General features: G+C 45.3%; 2 protein-coding genes across 2 annotated transcripts; both read left to right on the top strand.

Moving 5' to 3' along the window:
• Positions 1-1107: 1107 nt before the first annotated feature.
• Positions 1108-14065, top strand: LOC308167900 (inverted formin-2-like; the record flags this gene model as incomplete). The annotated part of the gene is made up of 3 exons (XM_080542378.1): positions 1108-3135; positions 11109-12623; positions 14018-14065. Exons 1-3 carry the CDS (start codon positions 1156-1158, stop codon positions 14063-14065), a joined length of 3543 nt encoding a protein of 1180 aa, XP_080398504.1. The 5' UTR covers positions 1108-1155.
• Positions 14066-14086: 21 nt separating this feature from the next.
• Positions 14087-23517, top strand: LOC308167899 (inverted formin-2-like; the record flags this gene model as incomplete). The annotated part of the gene is made up of 3 exons (XM_080542377.1): positions 14087-14100; positions 19996-22075; positions 23470-23517. The coding sequence occupies 3 exons, from the start codon at positions 14087-14089 to the stop codon at positions 23515-23517; spliced, it is 2142 nt and encodes a 713-aa protein (XP_080398503.1).
• Between the last annotated feature and the right edge of the window lie 17 nt (positions 23518-23534).

Here is a 23534-nt window from a genome sequence, read left to right as displayed (position 1 = left end):
TCTTTGGCATAGCGCCAACTGACCAACAGATTATTAACAAGCATAAAGACATTGTGGCATTTGCCACTCTACTTGCTCGACGGAGGATTTTGCTTTGTTGGACATCCCCCAAACCACCGAATTCCTCCTTATGGTTGACTGACCTTATGCTTCACTTGAAACTTGAAAAGATTAAATATACACTTAGGGGGTCCAAAGACCGCTTTTATTTCACCTGGAACCCAATAATATCCTATTTCAACAAACTAAAAACCCTCCCTGACAATGCAAGTGCGCTGGATGCTGAGTGATGACATATGTTGTGAATCTATTTATCAGGATAAACCCCTAGAGATACATCATCTCGTTCTAGAGAGGGACATATTACAATCATAACAGACATGGTATCACAGACCAACACGACCATCTCATCTATCCTCACTTACAAATGAATTGCACTTTATTTCTCTTTATCTCTTTGATTACTTACCTGTACTGTCTTCATTACCTATCACCACTGTTATTATTATTATTATTATTATTAATTGTTGTTTATTTATATCCTTCGTCCTGGGATGCACCACTTGGGATTTTGTGGGGGGGGGGGGGGGGGGGGGGGTTGGGACATGTTTGTGTTTTGTGTAAAAACAAACCAAAACTGAAAAGTATTATTTTTGTATATCTGTAACATCTCAATAAAAAGAAAGTAAAAAAATTATTTAAAAAAATAAAATAGAAACCATTAGACAAGGCGTTTTCAAGGCAAGCTCTTCTGTGTCAGGCAATTTAGAATGTTGAAGTTTTTCCAATTGTCCCATTGTGATGCAATAAGAAACTATTACAACATTTGCAACATTTGACAGTGCTACAAAAACACTGTGTGCATTGGCCATTGAGATAATATAGAGATATTGAGATATTGAAAGTACTGGGATTCATCTTAATTATGTATTTTCCAGTTTTGGATATACTGCCAATGCTGAGGTAGGTGTGGGATGCATTAAATGCTAATCAAATGTTGGTGGAACAACAGTCACAGTCACTTTCTGTAAGATTTCCCAAACATCAATACCTATGTTGTGTGTGCGTGTGCGTGCATATGTGCATGTGTGTTTATGTAACAGGGAGACTGAGGACCTGGACCTGAACATCCAGTGTGAGGCCTTTGAGGATTCCATGGCCGAGGATGCGGAGGAGATGGAGAGGGTGTACGGAGGCATCGACATGAGCAGTCACCAGGAGGTCTTCACCTCCCTCCTCACCAAAGTGAGCAGCTCCCCAGCCTCTGTCCAGCTGCTGTCCATCCTGCAGGCTCTGCTGCTGGTGGCTCCAGGACGGGGAGACGTGTGGCTGACCCTGGAGGCCCTGGCTGTCCGTGCCACTCTGCTGGCCCACGACTCACAAATGGACTCCGCTGAACGTTTGATGGAGCGCCTGCTCTCTTCCAAGAGACAACAGATCTCAGCCAGTCCCAAGACCAAGACCACCAACAGGGCAATCCAGACAGACTTGCTCGGCAGCACAACCAACCAATCAGACATGGCTTCCGTAACTCCCCCTCCTCCCCCTCCTCCCCCTCCACTTCCTGCTGCTACCCCAAACCCTCCTCCTCCCCCACCCCCACCCCTGCCAGGCACCACTTATGGTGCACCCCCACCACCTCCTCCTTTACCTGGGATGCCACCTCCTCCTCCACCACCTCTACCAGGGATGGGGCAGGGAGGTCCACCTCCTCCCCCTCCCCTGCCTGGTATGGGCCCCCCACCTCCCCCTCCCCTGCCTGGTATGGGCCCCCCACCTCCCCCTCCCCTGCCTGGTATGGGCCCCCCTCCCCCACCACCCCCTCCCCCAGGTATTGGAGGAGGTATTATTGTGCCCCAGAACGCTCCTCTCCCCAAGGCCAGCCGCTGTCCCACACTGCGCATGAAGAAGCTCAACTGGCAGAAGCTGCCCTCCAGAGTGGTGTCTGAAAGCCAATCCATGTGGTCGTCAGTGCAGTCTGATTCCCTGGAACCTGACTACTCCAGCATTGAGGAGCTCTTCTGTCTGCCAGTGACTGACTCAAAGGCCAAAAGTACCAACACTACGGTCAAACGAGAGCCCAAAGAGATATCCTTCATTGATGCCAAGAAAAATCTAGATTTGAACATATTCTTGAAGCAGTTCAGATGCTCACATAAAGACTTTGTAGCTATGATCCAAAATGGGGACCGTTCCAAGTTTGACGTCGAGGTGCTGAAACAGATGCAGACGTTACTGCCGGAGAAACATGAGATTGAGAACCTCAAGTCATACCAAGGGGAGATAGAGAAGCTGGCCGGTGTGGATCGGTTCTACCTCGAGCTCCTATCAGTTTCATGCTACACCATGAGGATCGAGTGCATGCTTCTCTGTGAGGAGACCCCTTCTGTGTTAAAGATGCTGCAACCCAAAGCTGAGCTGCTGGACGCAGCCTGTGAGAGTTTGAAGGAGAGCACCCGCCTTCCAAGTTTCTGCAAGCTCATACTTGACATTGGAAACTTCCTCAACTATGGGAGTCACATAGGCAATGCAGATGGCTTCAAGATCAGCACCTTGCTGAAGCTCACAGATACCAAAGCCAACAAGTCCCGTATCACATTGCTCCATCACATCCTGGAGGAGGCGGAGAAAACCCATGCTGACTTGCTGAACCTTCCGGATGATCTAGAGATCTGTGAAAAGGCTGCTAGAATAAATGTGGATTCTATTCAGGCAGAGTCGAGCTCACTGGTCAAACGGTTGAAGGGTTCTGAGAAAAAAGTGTCCTCTTCTTCTCAGGAGGATATCAAGCAGCAGTATCTCACTGCTATGAAGGGGAACCTGGAGGCCTGTGAGAAGCTGCAGGAGCTCTTTGCCTCCATCAAAAAGAAGAAGGAAGAGCTAGCAGAGTATCTGTGTGAGGACACGTCCCGCCTCTCACTAGAGGAGCTGTTCAACACCATCAAGACCTTCAGAGGACTCTTCCTTAAAGCAATCAAGGAAAACCAGACCTGGAGAGAGCAGGCCATCAAGGCAGAGAAGAGGAAGAAACAGCAAGAGGAGGATGACGCCAAGAGACCGAGGGGGGAGAACGGAAAAATAATTCGTAAAGCCCCCCCAGTCCAGGAGGAGGGCTGCATCATGTTGGACCACCTGTTGGCTATGATGAAGGGCAATGCACTAAGGAAGACCACCAGGGCCCAGGCAGACAGGGGCAGCCTGCCCTCTAATGACAAGAAAAGGGATAGCACCCAGCCTGAACATGCCAAGCTTGAGCGATCATCAGCCGTAGATACCCAATATGGCATAGAAGTGGACAAGGTGGCATCAACCATTCAGCAAGGATCGCAGGACAGACTGCCACACACAGGGGAGTCCACATCAGGCCTTCCAACAGGACTCAAACTGGATTAATCAGAGACCATCGCCCCCCTCAATCCTGGATTGGATCCCCTGCTCAAGGAGGGATCTTCAGAGAGAGATGAGGGCATCAGTGGCGGGCTGGCGGCTCCTGCCAAATCTCTCAGGGGGGGCAATTGTTGCGTTGATGGTTAAGGTGACACGTTCAAGGGTAAATTCACCTAAATCAGCGGGCTTAAATAAATTGACTCTCACAGCCAAAAAATAAATAATAAAAATAAAAAAAAGCTCTTTGGTCTTGCCCATTGTGGAGAGGTTGGGGTCTGATTGATTGAGTGTGTGGAGTGTGTCTTTTATAAAGGTAACGAGTTCAAACTGGTGCAGTTAATACAGGTAATGAGTGGAGAATAGGAGGGCTTCTTAAAGAAAAACTAACAGGTCTGTGAGAGCTGGAATTATTACTGGTTGGTAGGTGATCAAATACTTATTTCATACAATAAAATGCAAATTAATTATTTAAAAGTCATACAATGTGATTTTCTGGATTTTTGTTTTAGATTCCGTCTCTCACAGTTGAAGTGTACCTATGATAAAAATTACAGACCTCTACATTCTTTCTAAGTGGGAAAACCTGCAAAATCAGCAGTGTATCAAATACTTGTTCTCCCCACTGTAGTTACCGAAATAAAACACAGATCAAAAGATTTAATGTACGATTCAAGTAGCCGATGTCCTTGACAACTGGTAAATGTGGTGGAGCAGGATTTAGCTTCTCTGAGGAGTTAAGTAGAGAGAGCAGCCTGTGGCTGTGGAAAGGATTGGGCTTAAATTGAGGATACACTAAAACGTGAAACTGACAAGCGCCAAAAAAGCTCCCCTGCCAGTTCCTGCCAACAGAGACTTGTTGAGACCAGCGTGCAGGGGGTTGGCACGGGTTCACACCGAGGCTGGTTGAGGCAGAAATCGAAGGACGTCGTGTGTTTTTATATTCCTCATTCGATTCCATGCATTACAATAAGCCTGTCCACCGATTTTCTACCTCCATGGTTGGAACCACGAGACTAGACACTACATGGTCATGGATGTGCCTAGGGACACAGCAAGCATGACCAGGGAAAGTTGTCTCCACAGGACCTGAAGCACAAAGCACCAATTCAGTTCAAGAAAAGAGAAAGAGTAGAGAAATGTATGCTTGTTACACAGAAAGTGTTAAAAAATAAAACTGACGTCATAATCTGCCCTCTAGGGCCAGCATCAGGTGCAGATCAAGCGTCAAGGGGGTTACTATCGTTGAACAGAGAATAGTGGCTTTAAGATGGCACAGACAAGGCTCGTCTGAAAGTAAAACATCAAAATATCGAGGGCATTAGTTATAAGTTACCCCTAATGGGCCAGCATCAGGTGCAAATGAAAAGTAACATTATTTTAAAAAAAATATTGACATACGGTCACTGAGTACTGCAGAGTACTATTTTTGTTGCTTTAATAAAGGCTGGCAGTCTTTAATTTAACTGTTGTTGGTGTGGACTATATACTGGGGAGGTATTTGAATGAATGAATGGTCTTTATTGTCATTGCTACAGTACAGGTACCAAACAACGAAATTTAGGAGGGGTGGCTCCCCTGGTGTTAGGAAGAAAAAAAAAAAATATATATATATAATATTCAGGGGTCAAAAAATGTATACAAATATCGGATCGGTATCGGTATCGCCGATACCCGAAGCCCAGGTATCGGTATCGGTATCGGTAGTGAAAAAGTGGGATCGGGACATCCCTAGCTAAAATGTTGTCAGCGTTCATGGACCAAATTGGATGTGTCGATCCATGGCGCTTCCAATTTCCTCACGATAAAAAATTCTCGTTTTTTTCACACGTCCACCATTCGTATAGCAGAATTGATTACTTCTTTATAGACAGAACACTACTTCCCTTTGTCAAAAACGTAGAATATTCAACCATAATTGAATCTGACCATGCCCCAGTACTATTGGATCTGTCCTTCCCACTTAACTACTCTGACCGCGCTCCATGGAGACTTGATACCACACTACTAACAGATAAAGAATTCTGCCAAATGATTTCAACTGCCATAGACAATTTCTTGGAAACCAATAGGGACGACACTGTTTCTCCCTCCCTGCTCTGGCAGACCCTTAAAGTAGTAATAAGGGGGGACATTATTGCATACACATCTAGGCTGAACAAAGCTAGGAGGCAAGAACAGGAGCAACTTCTCAACTCAATGATTGACATAGATCATCAATACTCTGACTCTCCCACCCCGGAGCTTTACAAAAATAAGCTGAATCTCAAAGCCAAATACGAGTTATTAACATCCGATAAGACAGAACGTATGCTGCTGAAATCACGAGGCTTTGTTTATGAGCATGGGGAAAAGGCTGGTAGAATGTTAGCGCATCAATTAAAATGTAAATCCTCTGACCAACAGATTCCACAAATTAAAAGAGAAAATGGGGAGCTTACAACTGACCCCCTCGAAATCAATGAGACTTTTAGGGCATTTTATTCCAAATTGTACACTTCTGAGGCACCCAATGATGATACCAATATGCAACATTTCTTCACAAATTTAAATGCCCCTGTTATCAACCCTGTTCATAAAGCAGAACTTGAACTACCCTTCCAAGACACCGACATTTATAATGCAATCACAGCTATGCAAAGTAGTAAGGCCCCGGGCCCTGATGGATACCCCATCGAATTCTACAAAAAATTCTCAACCAAATTAACTCCGCTCATCTTAGAAATGTTCAATGACTCAATGGATAATGAGGCCCTGCCACAGACGCTAACAGAGGCATTCATAACCCTTTTACCGAAACCAGGGAAAGACAGAACGGAGTGTGGTTCACATCGCCCCATCTCGCTGCTCAACAGCGATGTCAAGATATTAGCTAAAGCACTCGCCCGGCGTCTAGAGTCCGTCACAGACGAGGTGATCTCCCCTGATCAAACTGGCTTCATGCTGGGCCGCCACTCATTCTCTAACATCCGAAACCTTCTAAATGTCGTACATTCTCCTACGTCCGAGGAGGTACCTGAGGTGGTTCTCTCCCTGGATGCGGAGAAGGCTTTTGACAGAGTGGAGTGGGCGTACTTATTTGAATGTCTGAAAGCTTTTGGCTTTGGACCCACTTTTATTGCATGGATCAGACTACTATACTCATCTCCTAAGGCAGGGGTCGGCAATTAGGTTTGGCCTCGGGCCAATTTTTTTTTGAGCCACTAGATGGCGGGCCCGAACATAATCAAAGGCTAATTTAAGTAATTGATTGTTTTAAAATGTGACACGTTCTAATGCTTTGACTTTTCTTTCGACTGTACACATCGCTAGTCAACTAACACAGCTTGTTTTGTGAACCTGCTAACAATGTAAAGTAGTGTTCTAGTTAACTAAGTAGCTGTCCAATCCATTATGTTGCAGTATTTTGGCTTGATTAGCGAGTTTGTGTTGTGATTCTCAACAACGTTGAAACGTAGTTTCACACTTTTCCATATTTTTGAATAATAAATGTGTGGACTGACGATGTAGCGTAGCCTAACTTATTCTAATAATTATGTAACAGTTTCATTCTGATAATTATTCCCCCCTCCTCCCAGACAAGGTCACATTATTATTATTGGATTGGTTGTTTGCGTGCCGGGTGAAGTTAGCCAAACATTTAACCTGCTAGCAAGAGAAACATAATGTCACTCTCCAAAGGTCTAAAGAGGAAAGTTGACGGTGGAAACAGGGCATTTAAAGAGGAATGGACAGCGAACTATACGTTCATCCTACCTGGTTTCATCAATGCAAAGCCGTTGTGAGAGACATTTTCCGTGCTCACAATGTTCCCTTTCTATACGCGAGTCGTCCTTTTCGTCAATGAATGCGATAAAGACGCACGAGAGGAATCGATGGATGCATAAAAACCTTGAGAACTGCCTGTGGATTAAAGTGACGTCAATATCACCAGATATCAAGCAAATACTGACCGATGGGAGATGCTTTTTGTTTGCGCCGATTTTGTTTTCAATGTTTTTCAGAAAATTAAACAGAATTTGCGTTGTTACTGTTCATATGTGTGTTGCAGTCACATATACGTAAACATTACGTTTGAATGGCTTACTGAGCTCGTGTTATTTTGTTCAAACCACACACGGTATGTCGGCTATTTCAGCACCGTGACGCGTTGTCCACCTGCTTATGATTCACTCTGAGGGGTTCAGCGTCAGTGCGCTTCGGTGCACCTTGCTGCCTGATTGTCTGTCCCTGTGTCATTCACTCTCAACATGGATAAAAGTACAATAAGCATTATTCAGGTGGAGTTCGATTCTCTATTCGGACATTATAGGCGCTATATGTGGGACTGTCGGTCCGATATTATTATAAAAAAATAAAAAAAATAAAAAATAAAAAGTGGATTCTCAAAATAATCTGCTGGGCCAAATATTATTGGTGACGGGCCAGCAATGGCCCACGGGCCGCCTATTGCCGACCCCTGTCCTAAGGCATCGGTAGTTACGAACGGGAAACGCTCCACATTTTTCTCATTGTCGAGAGGGACACGCCAGGGGTGCCCGCTGAGCCCACTCCTATTCTCATTCGCCATCGAACCTCTGTCTATCATGTTAAAATCTTCTCCAATAATAAATGGAATTTCTAGATGGGGGAAGGAACACAAGGTGGCGCTATATGCCGACGACTTACTGTTGTATGTATCTGAACCGGTGCAATGCATTTCCCATATAGTTCAGATGCTGCATAGATTTGGTAGCTTTTCGGGATACAAGATCAACCTCACTAAGAGCGAATGTTTTCCAGTGAACAACCTAGATCTCGCAATCCCACAATGTGACTTGCCCTTCCATTTGTCTAAATCTGGCTTCAAATATTTGGGAATTAATATTACACGGTCCTTCTCTAAACTACATGAAAAAAACTTCACGCCCCTTGTTAATAAATTAAAAGATGATTTACAGAAATGGAGGTCCATTAATTTATCACTTGCAGGGAAGATCAACTGTATTAAGCATTAAGATGAACGTTCTACCCCGATTCCTCTACCTTTTCCAATGTCTCCCTATATTCCTCCCAAAGTCCTTCTTCTCGTCCATAGATAAGTCCATATCATCTTTCATTTGGGGGGGGTAAAGTCCCTAGAATACAGAAAAGACTTCTACAGCGACATCGGTCCCAGGGCGGACTGGGCCTACCAAATTTGCTTTATTATCACTGGGCTGCCAATATTCAGAAAATCATATACTGGGTCCATTCACCACAGCCGTCTTGGTGCGAAATAGAAAATGAGTCATGTCTTTCAACATCCCTCTCCGCCTTGATTACCTCCAAACTCCCTCTATCTGCCCCCACACTACACCTCTAACCCTGTTGTTGTTAATACATTACGAATATGGTCACAATTTCGACGCCACTTTGGTTTAAAAGATTTCTCCAACCTAGCCCCTATCTGCAATAACCACCTTTTTGTCCCCGCCAGAATAGACAATGCTTTCGCCTTATGGAAAAGACTCGGTCTCTCCAAATTTAAAGATCTCTATACTGAGGGCGTCTTCTCGACCTTTAATCACCTCTCTCAAAAATTCAACCTTCCCCGCTCAAGTTATTTTCGATACCTCCAGGTCCGACATTTCATTAAAAGTTTGGATCCAAACTTCCCAAATGCACCACAACCTTCTGCTATAGATGATATCCTCCAAATTCCTCCCAATCTAAAAGGCCTAATATCAAGTATTTACTCTAGCATATCATCCCTCGGAGACACTTCCCTCCACAAAATTAAAGAGAAATGGCAGGAGGAGCTAGGGGACGTAATACCCGATGACTCCTGGACTGAGGCTCTGACGAGAGTTAACGGGAGCACATCATGTGCTAGACTAGGCGTAATCCAATTTAAGGTCTTGCACCGAATTCACCTTTCCAAATCTAGGCTAGCCAGAATCTATCCTGACGTGGATGAGAATTGTAGCAGATGTCATAACGCTCCGGCAACGCTAACACACATGTTTTGGTCATGTCCCTTATTATTTGATTAGTGGTCAGCAGTTTTCAGGACCCTCTCACAGGCACTAGATCTGAACCTGCAACCTAACGCCTACTCAGCTATCTTTGGCATAGCGCCAACTGACCAACAGATTATTAACAAGCATAAAGACATTGTGGCATTTGCCACTCTACTTGCTCGACGGAGGATTTTGCTTTGTTGGACATCCCCCAAACCACCGAATTCCTCCTTATGGTTGACTGACCTTATGCTTCACTTGAAACTTGAAAAGATTAAATATACACTTAGGGGGTCCAAAGACCGCTTTTATTTCACCTGGAACCCAATAATATCCTATTTCAACAAACTAAAAACCCTCCCTGACAATGCAAGTGCGCTGGATGCTGAGTGATGACATATGTTGTGAATCTATTTATCAGGATAAACCCCTAGAGATACATCATCTCGTTCTAGAGAGGGACATATTACAATCATAACAGACATGGTATCACAGACCAACACGACCATCTCATCTATCCTCACTTACAAATGAATTGCACTTTATTTCTCTTTATCTCTTTGATTACTTACCTGTACTGTCTTCATTACCTATCACCACTGTTATTATTATTATTATTATTTATTGTTGTTTATTTATATCCTTCGTCCTGGGATGCACCACTTGGGATTTTGTGGGGGGGGGGGGGGGGGGGGGGGGGGGGGGGTTGGGACATGTTTGTGTTTTGTGTAAAAACAAACCAAAACTGAAAAGTATTATTTTTGTATATCTGTAACATCTCAATAAAAAGAAAGTAAAAAAATTATTTTAAAAAATAAAATAGAAACCATTAGACAAGGCGTTTTCAAGGCAAGCTCTTCTGTGTCAGGCAATTTAGAATGTTGAAGTTTTTCCAATTGTCCCATTGTGATGCAATAAGAAACTATTACAACATTTGCAACATTTGACAGTGCTACAAAAACACTGTGTGCATTGGCCATTGAGATAATATAGAGATATTGAGATATTGAAAGTACTGGGATTCATCTTAATTATGTATTTTCCAGTTTTGGATATACTGCCAATGCTGAGGTAGGTGTGGGATGCATTAAATGCTAATCAAATGTTGGTGGAACAACAGTCACAGTCACTTTCTGTAAGATTTCCCAAACATCAATACCTATGTTGTGTGTGCGTGTGCGTGCATATGTGCATGTGTGTTTATGTAACAGGGAGACTGAGGACCTGGACCTGAACATCCAGTGTGAGGCCTTTGAGGATTCCATGGCCGAGGATGCGGAGGAGATGGAGAGGGTGTACGGAGGCATCGACATGAGCAGTCACCAGGAGGTCTTCACCTCCCTCCTCACCAAAGTGAGCAGCTCCCCAGCCTCTGTCCAGCTGCTGTCCATCCTGCAGGCTCTGCTGCTGGTGGCTCCAGGACGGGGAGACGTGTGGCTGACCCTGGAGGCCCTGGCTGTCCGTGCCACTCTGCTGGCCCACGACTCACAAATGGACTCCGCTGAACGTTTGATGGAGCGCCTGCTCTCTTCCAAGAGACAACAGATCTCAGCCAGTCCCAAGACCAAGACCACCAACAGGGCAATCCAGACAGACTTGCTCGGCAGCACAACCAACCAATCAGACATGGCTTCCGTAACTCCCCCTCCTCCCCCTCCTCCCCCTCCACTTCCTGCTGCTACCCCAAACCCTCCTCCTCCCCCACCCCCACCCCTGCCAGGCACCACTTATGGTGCACCCCCACCACCTCCTCCTTTACCTGGGATGCCACCTCCTCCTCCACCACCTCTACCAGGGATGGGGCAGGGAGGTCCACCTCCTCCCCCTCCCCTGCCTGGTATGGGCCCCCCACCTCCCCCTCCCCTGCCTGGTATGGGCCCCCCTCCCCCACCACCCCCTCCCCCAGGTATTGGAGGAGGTATTATTGTGCCCCAGAACGCTCCTCTCCCCAAGGCCAGCCGCTGTCCCACACTGCGCATGAAGAAGCTCAACTGGCAGAAGCTGCCCTCCAGAGTGGTGTCTGAAAGCCAATCCATGTGGTCGTCAGTGCAGTCTGATTCCCTGGAACCTGACTACTCCAGCATTGAGGAGCTCTTCTGTCTGCCAGTGACTGACTCAAAGGCCAAAAGTACCAACACTACGGTCAAACGAGAGCCCAAAGAGATATCCTTCATTGATGCCAAGAAAAATCTAGATTTGAACATATTCTTGAAGCAGTTCAGATGCTCACATAAAGACTTTGTAGCTATGATCCAAAATGGGGACCGTTCCAAGTTTGACGTCGAGGTGCTGAAACAGATGCAGACGTTACTGCCGGAGAAACATGAGATTGAGAACCTCAAGTCATACCAAGGGGAGATAGAGAAGCTGGCCGGTGTGGATCGGTTCTACCTCGAGCTCCTATCAGTTTCATGCTACACCATGAGGATCGAGTGCATGCTTCTCTGTGAGGAGACCCCTTCTGTGTTAAAGATGCTGCAACCCAAAGCTGAGCTGCTGGACGCAGCCTGTGAGAGTTTGAAGGAGAGCACCCGCCTTCCAAGTTTCTGCAAGCTCATACTTGACATTGGAAACTTCCTCAACTATGGGAGTCACATAGGCAATGCAGATGGCTTCAAGATCAGCACCTTGCTGAAGCTCACAGATACCAAAGCCAACAAGTCCCGTATCACATTGCTCCATCACATCCTGGAGGAGGCGGAGAAAACCCATGCTGACTTGCTGAACCTTCCGGATGATCTAGAGATCTGTGAAAAGGCTGCTAGAATAAATGTGGATTCTATTCAGGCAGAGTCGAGCTCACTGGTCAAACGGTTGAAGGGTTCTGAGAAAAAAGTGTCCTCTTCTTCTCAGGAGGATATCAAGCAGCAGTATCTCACTGCTATGAAGGGGAACCTGGAGGCCTGTGAGAAGCTGCAGGAGCTCTTTGCCTCCATCAAAAAGAAGAAGGAAGAGCTAGCAGAGTATCTGTGTGAGGACACGTCCCGCCTCTCACTAGAGGAGCTGTTCAACACCATCAAGACCTTCAGAGGACTCTTCCTTAAAGCAATCAAGGAAAACCAGACCTGGAGAGAGCAGGCCATCAAGGCAGAGAAGAGGAAGAAACAGCAAGAGGAGGATGACGCCAAGAGACCGAGGGGGGAGAACGGAAAAATAATTCGTAAAGCCCCCCCAGTCCAGGAGGAGGGCTGCATCATGTTGGACCACCTGTTGGCTATGATGAAGGGCAATGCACTAAGGAAGACCACCAGGGCCCAGGCAGACAGGGGCAGCCTGCCCTCTAATGACAAGAAAAGGGATAGCACCCAGCCTGAACATGCCAAGCTTGAGCGATCATCAGCCGTAGATACCCAATATGGCATAGAAGTGGACAAGGTGGCATCAACCATTCAGCAAGGATCGCAGGACAGACTGCCACACACAGGGGAGTCCACATCAGGCCTTCCAACAGGACTCAAACTGGATTAATCAGAGACCATCGCCCCCCTCAATCCTGGATTGGATCCCCTGCTCAAGGAGGGATCTTCAGAGAGAGATGAGGGCATCAGTGGCGGCTCCTGCCAAATCTCTCAGGGGGGGCAATTGTTGCGTTGATGGTTAAGGTGACACGTTCAAGGGTAAATTCACCTAAATCAGCGGGCTTAAATAAATTGACTCTCACAGCCAAAAAATAAATAATAAAAATAAAAAAAAGCTCTTTGGTCTTGCCCATTGTGGAGAGGTTGGGGTCTGATTGATTGAGTGTGTGGAGTGTGTCTTTTATAAAGGTAACGAGTTCAAACTGGTGCAGTTAATACAGGTAATGAGTGGAGAATAGGAGGGCTTCTTAAAGAAAAACTAACAGGTCTGTGAGAGCTGGAATTATTACTGGTTGGTAGGTGATCAAATACTTATTTCATACAATAAAATGCAAATTAATTATTTAAAAGTCATACAATGTGATTTTCTGGATTTTTGTTTTAGATTCCGTCTCTCACAGTTGAAGTGTACCTATGATAAAAATTACAGACCTCTACATTCTTTCTAAGTGGGAAAACCTGCAAAATCAGCAGTGTATCAAATACTTGTTCTCCCCACTGTAGTTACCGAAATAAAACACAGATCAAAAGATTTAATGTACGATTCAAGTAGCCGATGTCCTTGACAACTGGTAAATGTGGTGGAGCAGGATTTAGCTTCTCTGAGGAGTTAAGTAGAGAGAGCAGCCTGTGGCTGTGGAAAGGATTGGGCTTAAATTGAGGATACACTAAAACGTGAAACTGACAAGCGCCAAAAAAGCTCCCCTGCCAGTTCCTGCCAACAGAGACTTGTTGAGACCAGCGTGCAGGGGGTTGGCACGGGTTCACACCGAGGCTGGTTGAGGCAGAAATCGAAGGACGTCGTGTGTTTTTATATTCCTCATTCGATTCCATGCATTACAATAAGCCTGTCCACCGATTTTCTACCTCCATGGTTGGAACCACGAGACTAGACACTACATGGTCATGGATGTGCCTAGGGACACAGCAAGCATGACCAGGGAAAGTTGTCTCCACAGGACCTGAAGCACAAAGCACCAATTCAGTTCAAGAAAAGAGAAAGAGTAGAGAAATGTATGCTTGTTACACAGAAAGTGTTAAAAAATAAAACTGACGTCATAATCTGCCCTCTAGGGCCAGCATCAGGTGCAGATCAAGCGTCAAGGGGGTTACTATCGTTGAACAGAGAATAGTGGCTTTAAGATGGCACAGACAAGGCTCGTCTGAAAGTAAAACATCAAAATATCGAGGGCATTAGTTATAAGTTACCCCTAATGGGCCAGCATCAGGTGCAAATGAAAAGTAACATTATTTAAAAAAAAATATTGACATACGGTCACTGAGTACTGCAGAGTACTATTTTTGTTGCTTTAATAAAGGCTGGCAGTCTTTAATTTAACTGTTGTTGGTGTGGACTATATACTGGGGAGGTATTTGAATGAATGAATGGTCTTTATTGTCATTGCTACAGTACAGGTACCAAACAACGAAATTTAGGAGGGGTGGCTCCCCTGGTGTTAGGAAGAAAAAAAAAATATATATATATAATATTCAGGGGTCAAAAAATGTATACAAATATCGGATCGGTATCGGTATCGCCGATACCCGAAGCCCAGGTATCGGTATCGGTATCGGTAGTGAAAAAGTGGGATCGGGACATCCCTAGCTAAAATGTTGTCAGCGTTCATGGACCAAATTGGATGTGTCGATCCATGGCGCTTCCAATTTCCTCACGATAAAAAATTCTCGTTTTTTTCACACGTCCACCATTCGTATAGCAGAATTGATTACTTCTTTATAGACAGAACACTACTTCCCTTTGTCAAAAACGTAGAATATTCAACCATAATTGAATCTGACCATGCCCCAGTACTATTGGATCTGTCCTTCCCACTTAACTACTCTGACCGCGCTCCATGGAGACTTGATACCACACTACTAACAGATAAAGAATTCTGCCAAATGATTTCAACTGCCATAGACAATTTCTTGGAAACCAATAGGGACGACACTGTTTCTCCCTCCCTGCTCTGGCAGACCCTTAAAGTAGTAATAAGGGGGGACATTATTGCATACACATCTAGGCTGAACAAAGCTAGGAGGCAAGAACAGGAGCAACTTCTCAACTCAATGATTGACATAGATCATCAATACTCTGACTCTCCCACCCCGGAGCTTTACAAAAATAAGCTGAATCTCAAAGCCAAATACGAGTTATTAACATCCGATAAGACAGAACGTATGCTGCTGAAATCACGAGGCTTTGTTTATGAGCATGGGGAAAAGGCTGGTAGAATGTTAGCGCATCAATTAAAATGTAAATCCTCTGACCAACAGATTCCACAAATTAAAAGAGAAAATGGGGAGCTTACAACTGACCCCCTCGAAATCAATGAGACTTTTAGGGCATTTTATTCCAAATTGTACACTTCTGAGGCACCCAATGATGATACCAATATGCAACATTTCTTCACAAATTTAAATGCCCCTGTTATCAACCCTGTTCATAAAGCAGAACTTGAACTACCCTTCCAAGACACCGACATTTATAATGCAATCACAGCTATGCAAAGTAGTAAGGCCCCGGGCCCTGATGGATACCCCATCGAATTCTACAAAAAATTCTCAACCAAATTAACTCCGCTCATCTTAGAAATGTTCAATGACTCAATGGATAATGAGGCCCTGCCACAGACGCTAACAGAGGCATTCATAACCCTTTTACCGAAACCAGGGAAAGACAGAACGGAGTGTGGTTCACATCGCCCCATCTCGCTGCTCAACAGCGATGTCAAGATATTAGCTAAAGCACTCGCCCGGCGTCTAGAGTCCGTCACAGACGAGGTGATCTCCCCTGATCAAACTGGCTTCATGCTGGGCCGCCACTCATTCTCTAACATCCGAAACCTTCTAAATGTCGTACATTCTCCTACGTCCGAGGAGGTACCTGAGGTGGTTCTCTCCCTGGATGCGGAGAAGGCTTTTGACAGAGTGGAGTGGGCGTACTTATTTGAATGTCTGAAAGCTTTTGGCTTTGGACCCACTTTTATTGCATGGATCAGACTACTATACTCATCTCCTAAGGCAGGGGTCGGCAATTAGGTTTGGCCTCGGGCCAAATTTTTTTTGAGCCACTAGATGGCGGGCCCGAACATAATCAAAGGCTAATTTAAGTAATTGATTGTTTTAAAATGTGACACGTTCTAATGCTTTGACTTTTCTTTCGACTGTACACATCGCTAGTCAACTAACACAGCTTGTTTTGTGAACCTGCTAACAATGTAAAGTAGTGTTCTAGTTAACTAGGTAGCTGTCCAATCCATTATGTTGCAGTATTTTGGCTTGATTAGCGAGTTTGTGTTGTGATTCTCAACAACGTTGAAACGTAGTTTCACACTTTTCCATATTTTTGAATAATAAATGTGTGGACTGACGATGTAGCGTAGCCTAACTTATTCTAATAATTATGTAACAGTTTCATTCTGATAATTATTCCCCCCTCCTCCCAGACAAGGTCACATTATTATTATTGGATTGGTTGTTTGCGTGCCGGGTGAAGTTAGCCAAACATTTAACCTGCTAGCAAGAGAAACATAATGTCACTCTCCAAAGGTCTAAAGAGGAAAGTTGACGGTGGAAACAGGGCATTTAAAGAGGAATGGACAGCGAACTATACGTTCATCCTACCTGGTTTCATCAATGCAAAGCCGTTGTGAGAGACATTTTCCGTGCTCACAATGTTCCCTTTCTATACGCGAGTCGTCCTTTTCGTCAATGAATGCGATAAAGACGCACGAGAGGAATCGATGGATGCATAAAAACCTTGAGAACTGCCTGTGGATTAAAGTGACGTCAATATCACCAGATATCAAGCAAATACTGACCGATGGGAGATGCTTTTTGTTTGCGCCGATTTTGTTTTCAATGTTTTTCAGAAAATTAAACAGAATTTGCGTTGTTACTGTTCATATGTGTGTTGCAGTCACATATACGTAAACATTACGTTTGAATGGCTTACTGAGCTCGTGTTATTTTGTTCAAACCACACACGGTATGTCGGCTATTTCAGCACCGTGACGCGTTGTCCACCTGCTTATGATTCACTCTGAGGGGTTCAGCGTCAGTGCGCTTCGGTGCACCTTGCTGCCTGATTGTCTGTCCCTGTGTCATTCACTCTCAACATGGATAAAAGTACAATAAGCATTATTCAGGTGGAGTTCGATTCTCTATTCGGACATTATAGGCGCTATATGTGGGACTGTCGGTCCGATATTATTATAAAAAAATAAAAAAAATAAAAAATAAAAAGTGGATTCTCAAAATAATCTGCTGGGCCAAATATTATTGGTGACGGGCCAGCAATGGCCCACGGGCCGCCTATTGCCGACCCCTGTCCTAAGGCATCGGTAGTTACGAACGGGAAACGCTCCACATTTTTCTCATTGTCGAGAGGGACACGCCAGGGGTGCCCGCTGAGCCCACTCCTATTCTCATTCGCCATCGAACCTCTGTCTATCATGTTAAAATCTTCTCCAATAATAAATGGAATTTCTAGATGGGGGAAGGAACACAAGGTGGCGCTATATGCCGACGACTTACTGTTGTATGTATCTGAACCGGTGCAATGCATTTCCCATATAGTTCAGATGCTGCATAGATTTGGTAGCTTTTCGGGATACAAGATCAACCTCACTAAGAGCGAATGTTTTCCAGTGAACAACCTAGATCTCGCAATCCCACAATGTGACTTGCCCTTCCATTTGTCTAAATCTGGCTTCAAATATTTGGGAATTAATATTACACGGTCCTTCTCTAAACTACATGAAAAAAACTTCACGCCCCTTGTTAATAAATTAAAAGATGATTTACAGAAATGGAGGTCCATTAATTTATCACTGGCAGGGAAGATCAACTGTATTAAGCATTAAGATGAACGTTCTACCCCGATTCCTCTACCTTTTCCAATGTCTCCCTATATTCCTCCCAAAGTCCTTCTTCTCGTCCATAGATAAGTCCATATCATCTTTCATTTGGGGGGGGTAAAGTCCCTAGAATACAGAAAAGACTTCTACAGCGACATCGGTCCCAGGGCGGACTGGGCCTACCAAATTTGCTTTATTATCACTGGGCTGCCAATATTCAGAAAATCATATACTGGGTCCATTCACCACAGCCGTCTTGGTGCGAAATAGAAAATGAGTCATGTCTTTCAACATCCCTCTCCGCCTTGATTACCTCCAAACTCCCTCTATCTGCCCCACACTACACCTCTAACCCTGTTGTTGTTAATACATTACGAATATGGTCACAATTTCGACGCCACTTTGGTTTAAAAGATTTCTCCAACCTAGCCCCTATCTGCAATAACCACCTTTTTGTCCCCGCCAGAATAGACAATGCTTTCGCCTTATGGAAAAGACTCGGTCTCTCCAAATTTAAAGATCTCTATACTGAGGGCGTCTTCTCGACCTTTAATCACCTCTCTCAAAAATTCAACCTTCCCCGCTCAAGTTATTTTCGATACCTCCAGGTCCGACATTTCATTAAAAGTTTGGATCCAAACTTCCCAAATGCACCACAACCTTCTGCTATAGATGATATCCTCCAAATTCCTCCCAATCTAAAAGGCCTAATATCAAGTATTTACTCTAGCATATCATCCCTCGGAGACACTTCCCTCCACAAAATTAAAGAGAAATGGCAGGAGGAGCTAGGGGACGTAATACCCGATGACTCCTGGACTGAGGCTCTGACGAGAGTTAACGGGAGCACATCATGTGCTAGACTAGGCGTAATCCAATTTAAGGTCTTGCACCGAATTCACCTTTCCAAATCTAGGCTAGCCAGAATCTATCCTGACGTGGATGAGAATTGTAGCAGATGTCATAACGCTCCGGCAACGCTAACACACATGTTTTGGTCATGTCCCTTATTATTTGATTATTGGTCAGCAGTTTTCAGGACCCTCTCACAGGCACTAGATCTGAACCTGCAACCTAACGCCTACTCAGCTATCTTTGGCATAGCGCCAACTGACCAACAGATTATTAACAAGCATAAAGACATTGTGGCATTTGCCACTCTACTTGCTCGACGGAGGATTTTGCTTTGTTGGACATCCCCCAAACCACCGAATTCCTCCTTATGGTTGACTGACCTTATGCTTCACTTGAAACTTGAAAAGATTAAATATACACTTAGGGGGTCCAAAGACCGCTTTTATTTCACCTGGAACCCAATAATATCCTATTTCAACAAACTAAAAACCCTCCCTGACAATGCAAGTGCGCTGGATGCTGAGTGATGACATATGTTGTGAATCTATTTATCAGGATAAACCCCTAGAGATACATCATCTCGTTCTAGAGAGGGACATATTACAATCATAACAGACATGGTATCACAGACCAACACGACCATCTCATCTATCCTCACTTACAAATGAATTGCACTTTATTTCTCTTTATCTCTTTGATTACTTACCTGTACTGTCTTCATTACCTATCACCACTGTTATTATTATTATTATTATTTATTGTTGTTTATTTATATCCTTCGTCCTGGGATGCACCACTTGGGATTTTGTGGGGGGGGGGGGGGGGGGGGGTTGGGACATGTTTGTGTTTTGTGTAAAAACAAACCAAAACTGAAAAGTATTATTTTTGTATATCTGTAACATCTCAATAAAAAGAAAGTAAAAAAAATATTTAAAAAAATAAAATAGAAACCATTAGACAAGGCGTTTTCAAGGCAAGCTCTTCTGTGTCAGGCAATTTAGAATGTTGAAGTTTTTCCAATTGTCCCATTGTGATGCAATAAGAAACTATTACAACATTTGCAACATTTGACAGTGCTACAAAAACACTGTGTGCATTGGCCATTGAGATAATATAGAGATATTGAGATATTGAAAGTACTGGGATTCATCTTAATTATGTATTTTCCAGTTTTGGATATACTGCCAATGCTGAGGTAGGTGTGGGATGCATTAAATGCTAATCAAATGTTGGTGGAACAACAGTCACAGTCACTTTCTGTAAGATTTCCCAAACATCAATACCTATGTTGTGTGTGCGTGTGCGTGCATATGTGCATGTGTGTTTATGTAACAGGGAGACTGAGGACCTGGACCTGAACATCCAGTGTGAGGCCTTTGAGGATTCCATGGCCGAGGATGCGGAGGAGATGGAGAGGGTGTACGGAGGCATCGACATGAGCAGTCACCAGGAGGTCTTCACCTCCCTCCTCACCAAAGTGAGCAGCTCCCCAGCCTCTGTCCAGCTGCTGTCCATCCTGCAGGCTCTGCTGCTGGTGGCTCCAGGACGGGGAGACGTGTGGCTGACCCTGGAGGCCCTGGCTGTCCGTGCCACTCTGCTGGCCCACGACTCACAAATGGACTCCGCTGAACGTTTGATGGAGCGCCTGCTCTCTTCCAAGAGACAACAGATCTCAGCCAGTCCCAAGACCAAGACCACCAACAGGGCAATCCAGACAGACTTGCTCGGCAGCACAACCAACCAATCAGACATGGCTTCCGTAACTCCCCCTCCTCCCCCTCCTCCCCCTCCACTTCCTGCTGCTACCCCAAACCCTCCTCCTCCCCCACCCCCACCCCTGCCAGGCACCACTTATGGTGCACCCCCACCACCTCCTCCTTTACCTGGGATGCCACCTCCTCCTCCACCACCTCTACCAGGGATGGGGCAGGGAGGTCCACCTCCTCCCCCTCCCCTGCCTGGTATGGGCCCCCCACCTCCCCCTCCCCTGCCTGGTATGGGCCCCCCACCTCCCCCTCCCCTGCCTGGTATGGGCCCCCCTCCCCCACCACCCCCTCCCCCAGGTATTGGAGGAGGTATTATTGTGCCCCAGAACGCTCCTCTCCCCAAGGCCAGCCGCTGTCCCACACTGCGCATGAAGAAGCTCAACTGGCAGAAGCTGCCCTCCAGAGTGGTGTCTGAAAGCCAATCCATGTGGTCGTCAGTGCAGTCTGATTCCCTGGAACCTGACTACTCCAGCATTGAGGAGCTCTTCTGTCTGCCAGTGACTGACTCAAAGGCCAAAAGTACCAACACTACGGTCAAACGAGAGCCCAAAGAGATATCCTTCATTGATGCCAAGAAAAATCTAGATTTGAACATATTCTTGAAGCAGTTCAGATGCTCACATAAAGACTTTGTAGCTATGATCCAAAATGGGGACCGTTCCAAGTTTGACGTCGAGGTGCTGAAACAGATGCAGACGTTACTGCCGGAGAAACATGAGATTGAGAACCTCAAGTCATACCAAGGGGAGATAGAGAAGCTGGCCGGTGTGGATCGGTTCTACCTCGAGCTCCTATCAGTTTCATGCTACACCATGAGGATCGAGTGCATGCTTCTCTGTGAGGAGACCCCTTCTGTGTTAAAGATGCTGCAACCCAAAGCTGAGCTGCTGGACGCAGCCTGTGAGAGTTTGAAGGAGAGCACCCGCCTTCCAAGTTTCTGCAAGCTCATACTTGACATTGGAAACTTCCTCAACTATGGGAGTCACATAGGCAATGCAGATGGCTTCAAGATCAGCACCTTGCTGAAGCTCACAGATACCAAAGCCAACAAGTCCCGTATCACATTGCTCCATCACATCCTGGAGGAGGCGGAGAAAACCCATGCTGACTTGCTGAACCTTCCGGATGATCTAGAGATCTGTGAAAAGGCTGCTAGAATAAATGTGGATTCTATTCAGGCAGAGTCGAGCTCACTGGTCAAACGGTTGAAGGGTTCTGAGAAAAAAGTGTCCTCTTCTTCTCAGGAGGATATCAAGCAGCAGTATCTCACTGCTATGAAGGGGAACCTGGAGGCCTGTGAGAAGCTGCAGGAGCTCTTTGCCTCCATCAAAAAGAAGAAGGAAGAGCTAGCAGAGTATCTGTGTGAGGACACGTCCCGCCTCTCACTAGAGGAGCTGTTCAACACCATCAAGACCTTCAGAGGACTCTTCCTTAAAGCAATCAAGGAAAACCAGACCTGGAGAGAGCAGGCCATCAAGGCAGAGAAGAGGAAGAAACAGCAAGAGGAGGATGACGCCAAGAGACCGAGGGGGGAGAACGGAAAAATAATTCGTAAAGCCCCCCCAGTCCAGGAGGAGGGCTGCATCATGTTGGACCACCTGTTGGCTATGATGAAGGGCAATGCACTAAGGAAGACCACCAGGGCCCAGGCAGACAGGGGCAGCCTGCCCTCTAATGACAAGAAAAGGGATAGCACCCAGCCTGAACATGCCAAGCTTGAGCGATCATCAGCCGTAGATACCCAATATGGCATAGAAGTGGACAAGGTGGCATCAACCATTCAGCAAGGATCGCAGGACAGACTGCCACACACAGGGGAGTCCACATCAGGCCTTCCAACAGGACTCAAACTGGATTAATCAGAGACCATCGCCCCCCTCAATCCTGGATTGGATCCCCTGCTCAAGGAGGGATCTTCAGAGAGAGATGAGGGCATCAGTGGCGGCTCCTGCCAAATCTCTCAGGGGGGGCAATTGTTGCGTTGATGGTTAAGGTGACACGTTCAAGGGTAAATTCACCTAAATCAGCGGGCTTAAATAAATTGACTCTCACAGCCAAAAAATAAATAATAAAAATAAAAAAAAGCTCTTTGGTCTTGCCCATTGTGGAGAGGTTGGGGTCTGATTGATTGAGTGTGTGGAGTGTGTCTTTTATAAAGGTAACGAGTTCAAACTGGTGCAGTTAATACAGGTAATGAGTGGAGAATAGGAGGGCTTCTTAAAGAAAAACTAACAGGTCTGTGAGAGCTGGAATTATTACTGGTTGGTAGGTGATCAAATACTTATTTCATACAATAAAATGCAAATTAATTATTTAAAAGTCATACAATGTGATTTTCTGGATTTTTGTTTTAGATTCCGTCTCTCACAGTTGAAGTGTACCTATGATAAAAATTACAGACCTCTACATTCTTTCTAAGTGGGAAAACCTGCAAAATCAGCAGTGTATCAAATACTTGTTCTCCCCACTGTAGTTACCGAAATAAAACACAGATCAAAAGATTTAATGTACGATTCAAGTAGCCGATGTCCTTGACAACTGGTAAATGTGGTGGAGCAGGATTTAGCTTCTCTGAGGAGTTAAGTAGAGAGAGCAGCCTGTGGCTGTGGAAAGGATTGGGCTTAAATTGAGGATACACTAAAACGTGAAACTGACAAGCGCCAAAAAAGCTCCCCTGCCAGTTCCTGCCAACAGAGACTTGTTGAGACCAGCGTGCAGGGGGTTGGCACGGGTTCACACCGAGGCTGGTTGAGGCAGAAATCGAAGGACGTCGTGTGTTTTTATATTCCTCATTCGATTCCATGCATTACAATAAGCCTGTCCACCGATTTTCTACCTCCATGGTTGGAACCACGAGACTAGACACTACATGGTCATGGATGTGCCTAGGGACACAGCAAGCATGACCAGGGAAAGTTGTCTCCACAGGACCTGAAGCACAAAGCACCAATTCAGTTCAAGAAAAGAGAAAGAGTAGAGAAATGTATGCTTGTTACACAGAAAGTGTTAAAAAATAAAACTGACGTCATAATCTGCCCTCTAGGGCCAGCATCAGGTGCAGATCAAGCGTCAAGGGGGTTACTATCGTTGAACAGAGAATAGTGGCTT

The sequence above is a fragment of the Nansenia antarctica genome (assembly GCF_963989245.1).
Source record: "Nansenia antarctica genome assembly, chromosome: 11".
In the NCBI taxonomy this organism is placed as follows: Eukaryota; Metazoa; Chordata; class Actinopteri; order Argentiniformes; family Microstomatidae; genus Nansenia; species Nansenia antarctica.
The sequence above is the reverse complement of the archived record's forward strand: the minus strand, read 5'-3'. Positions and strand labels throughout refer to the sequence as shown.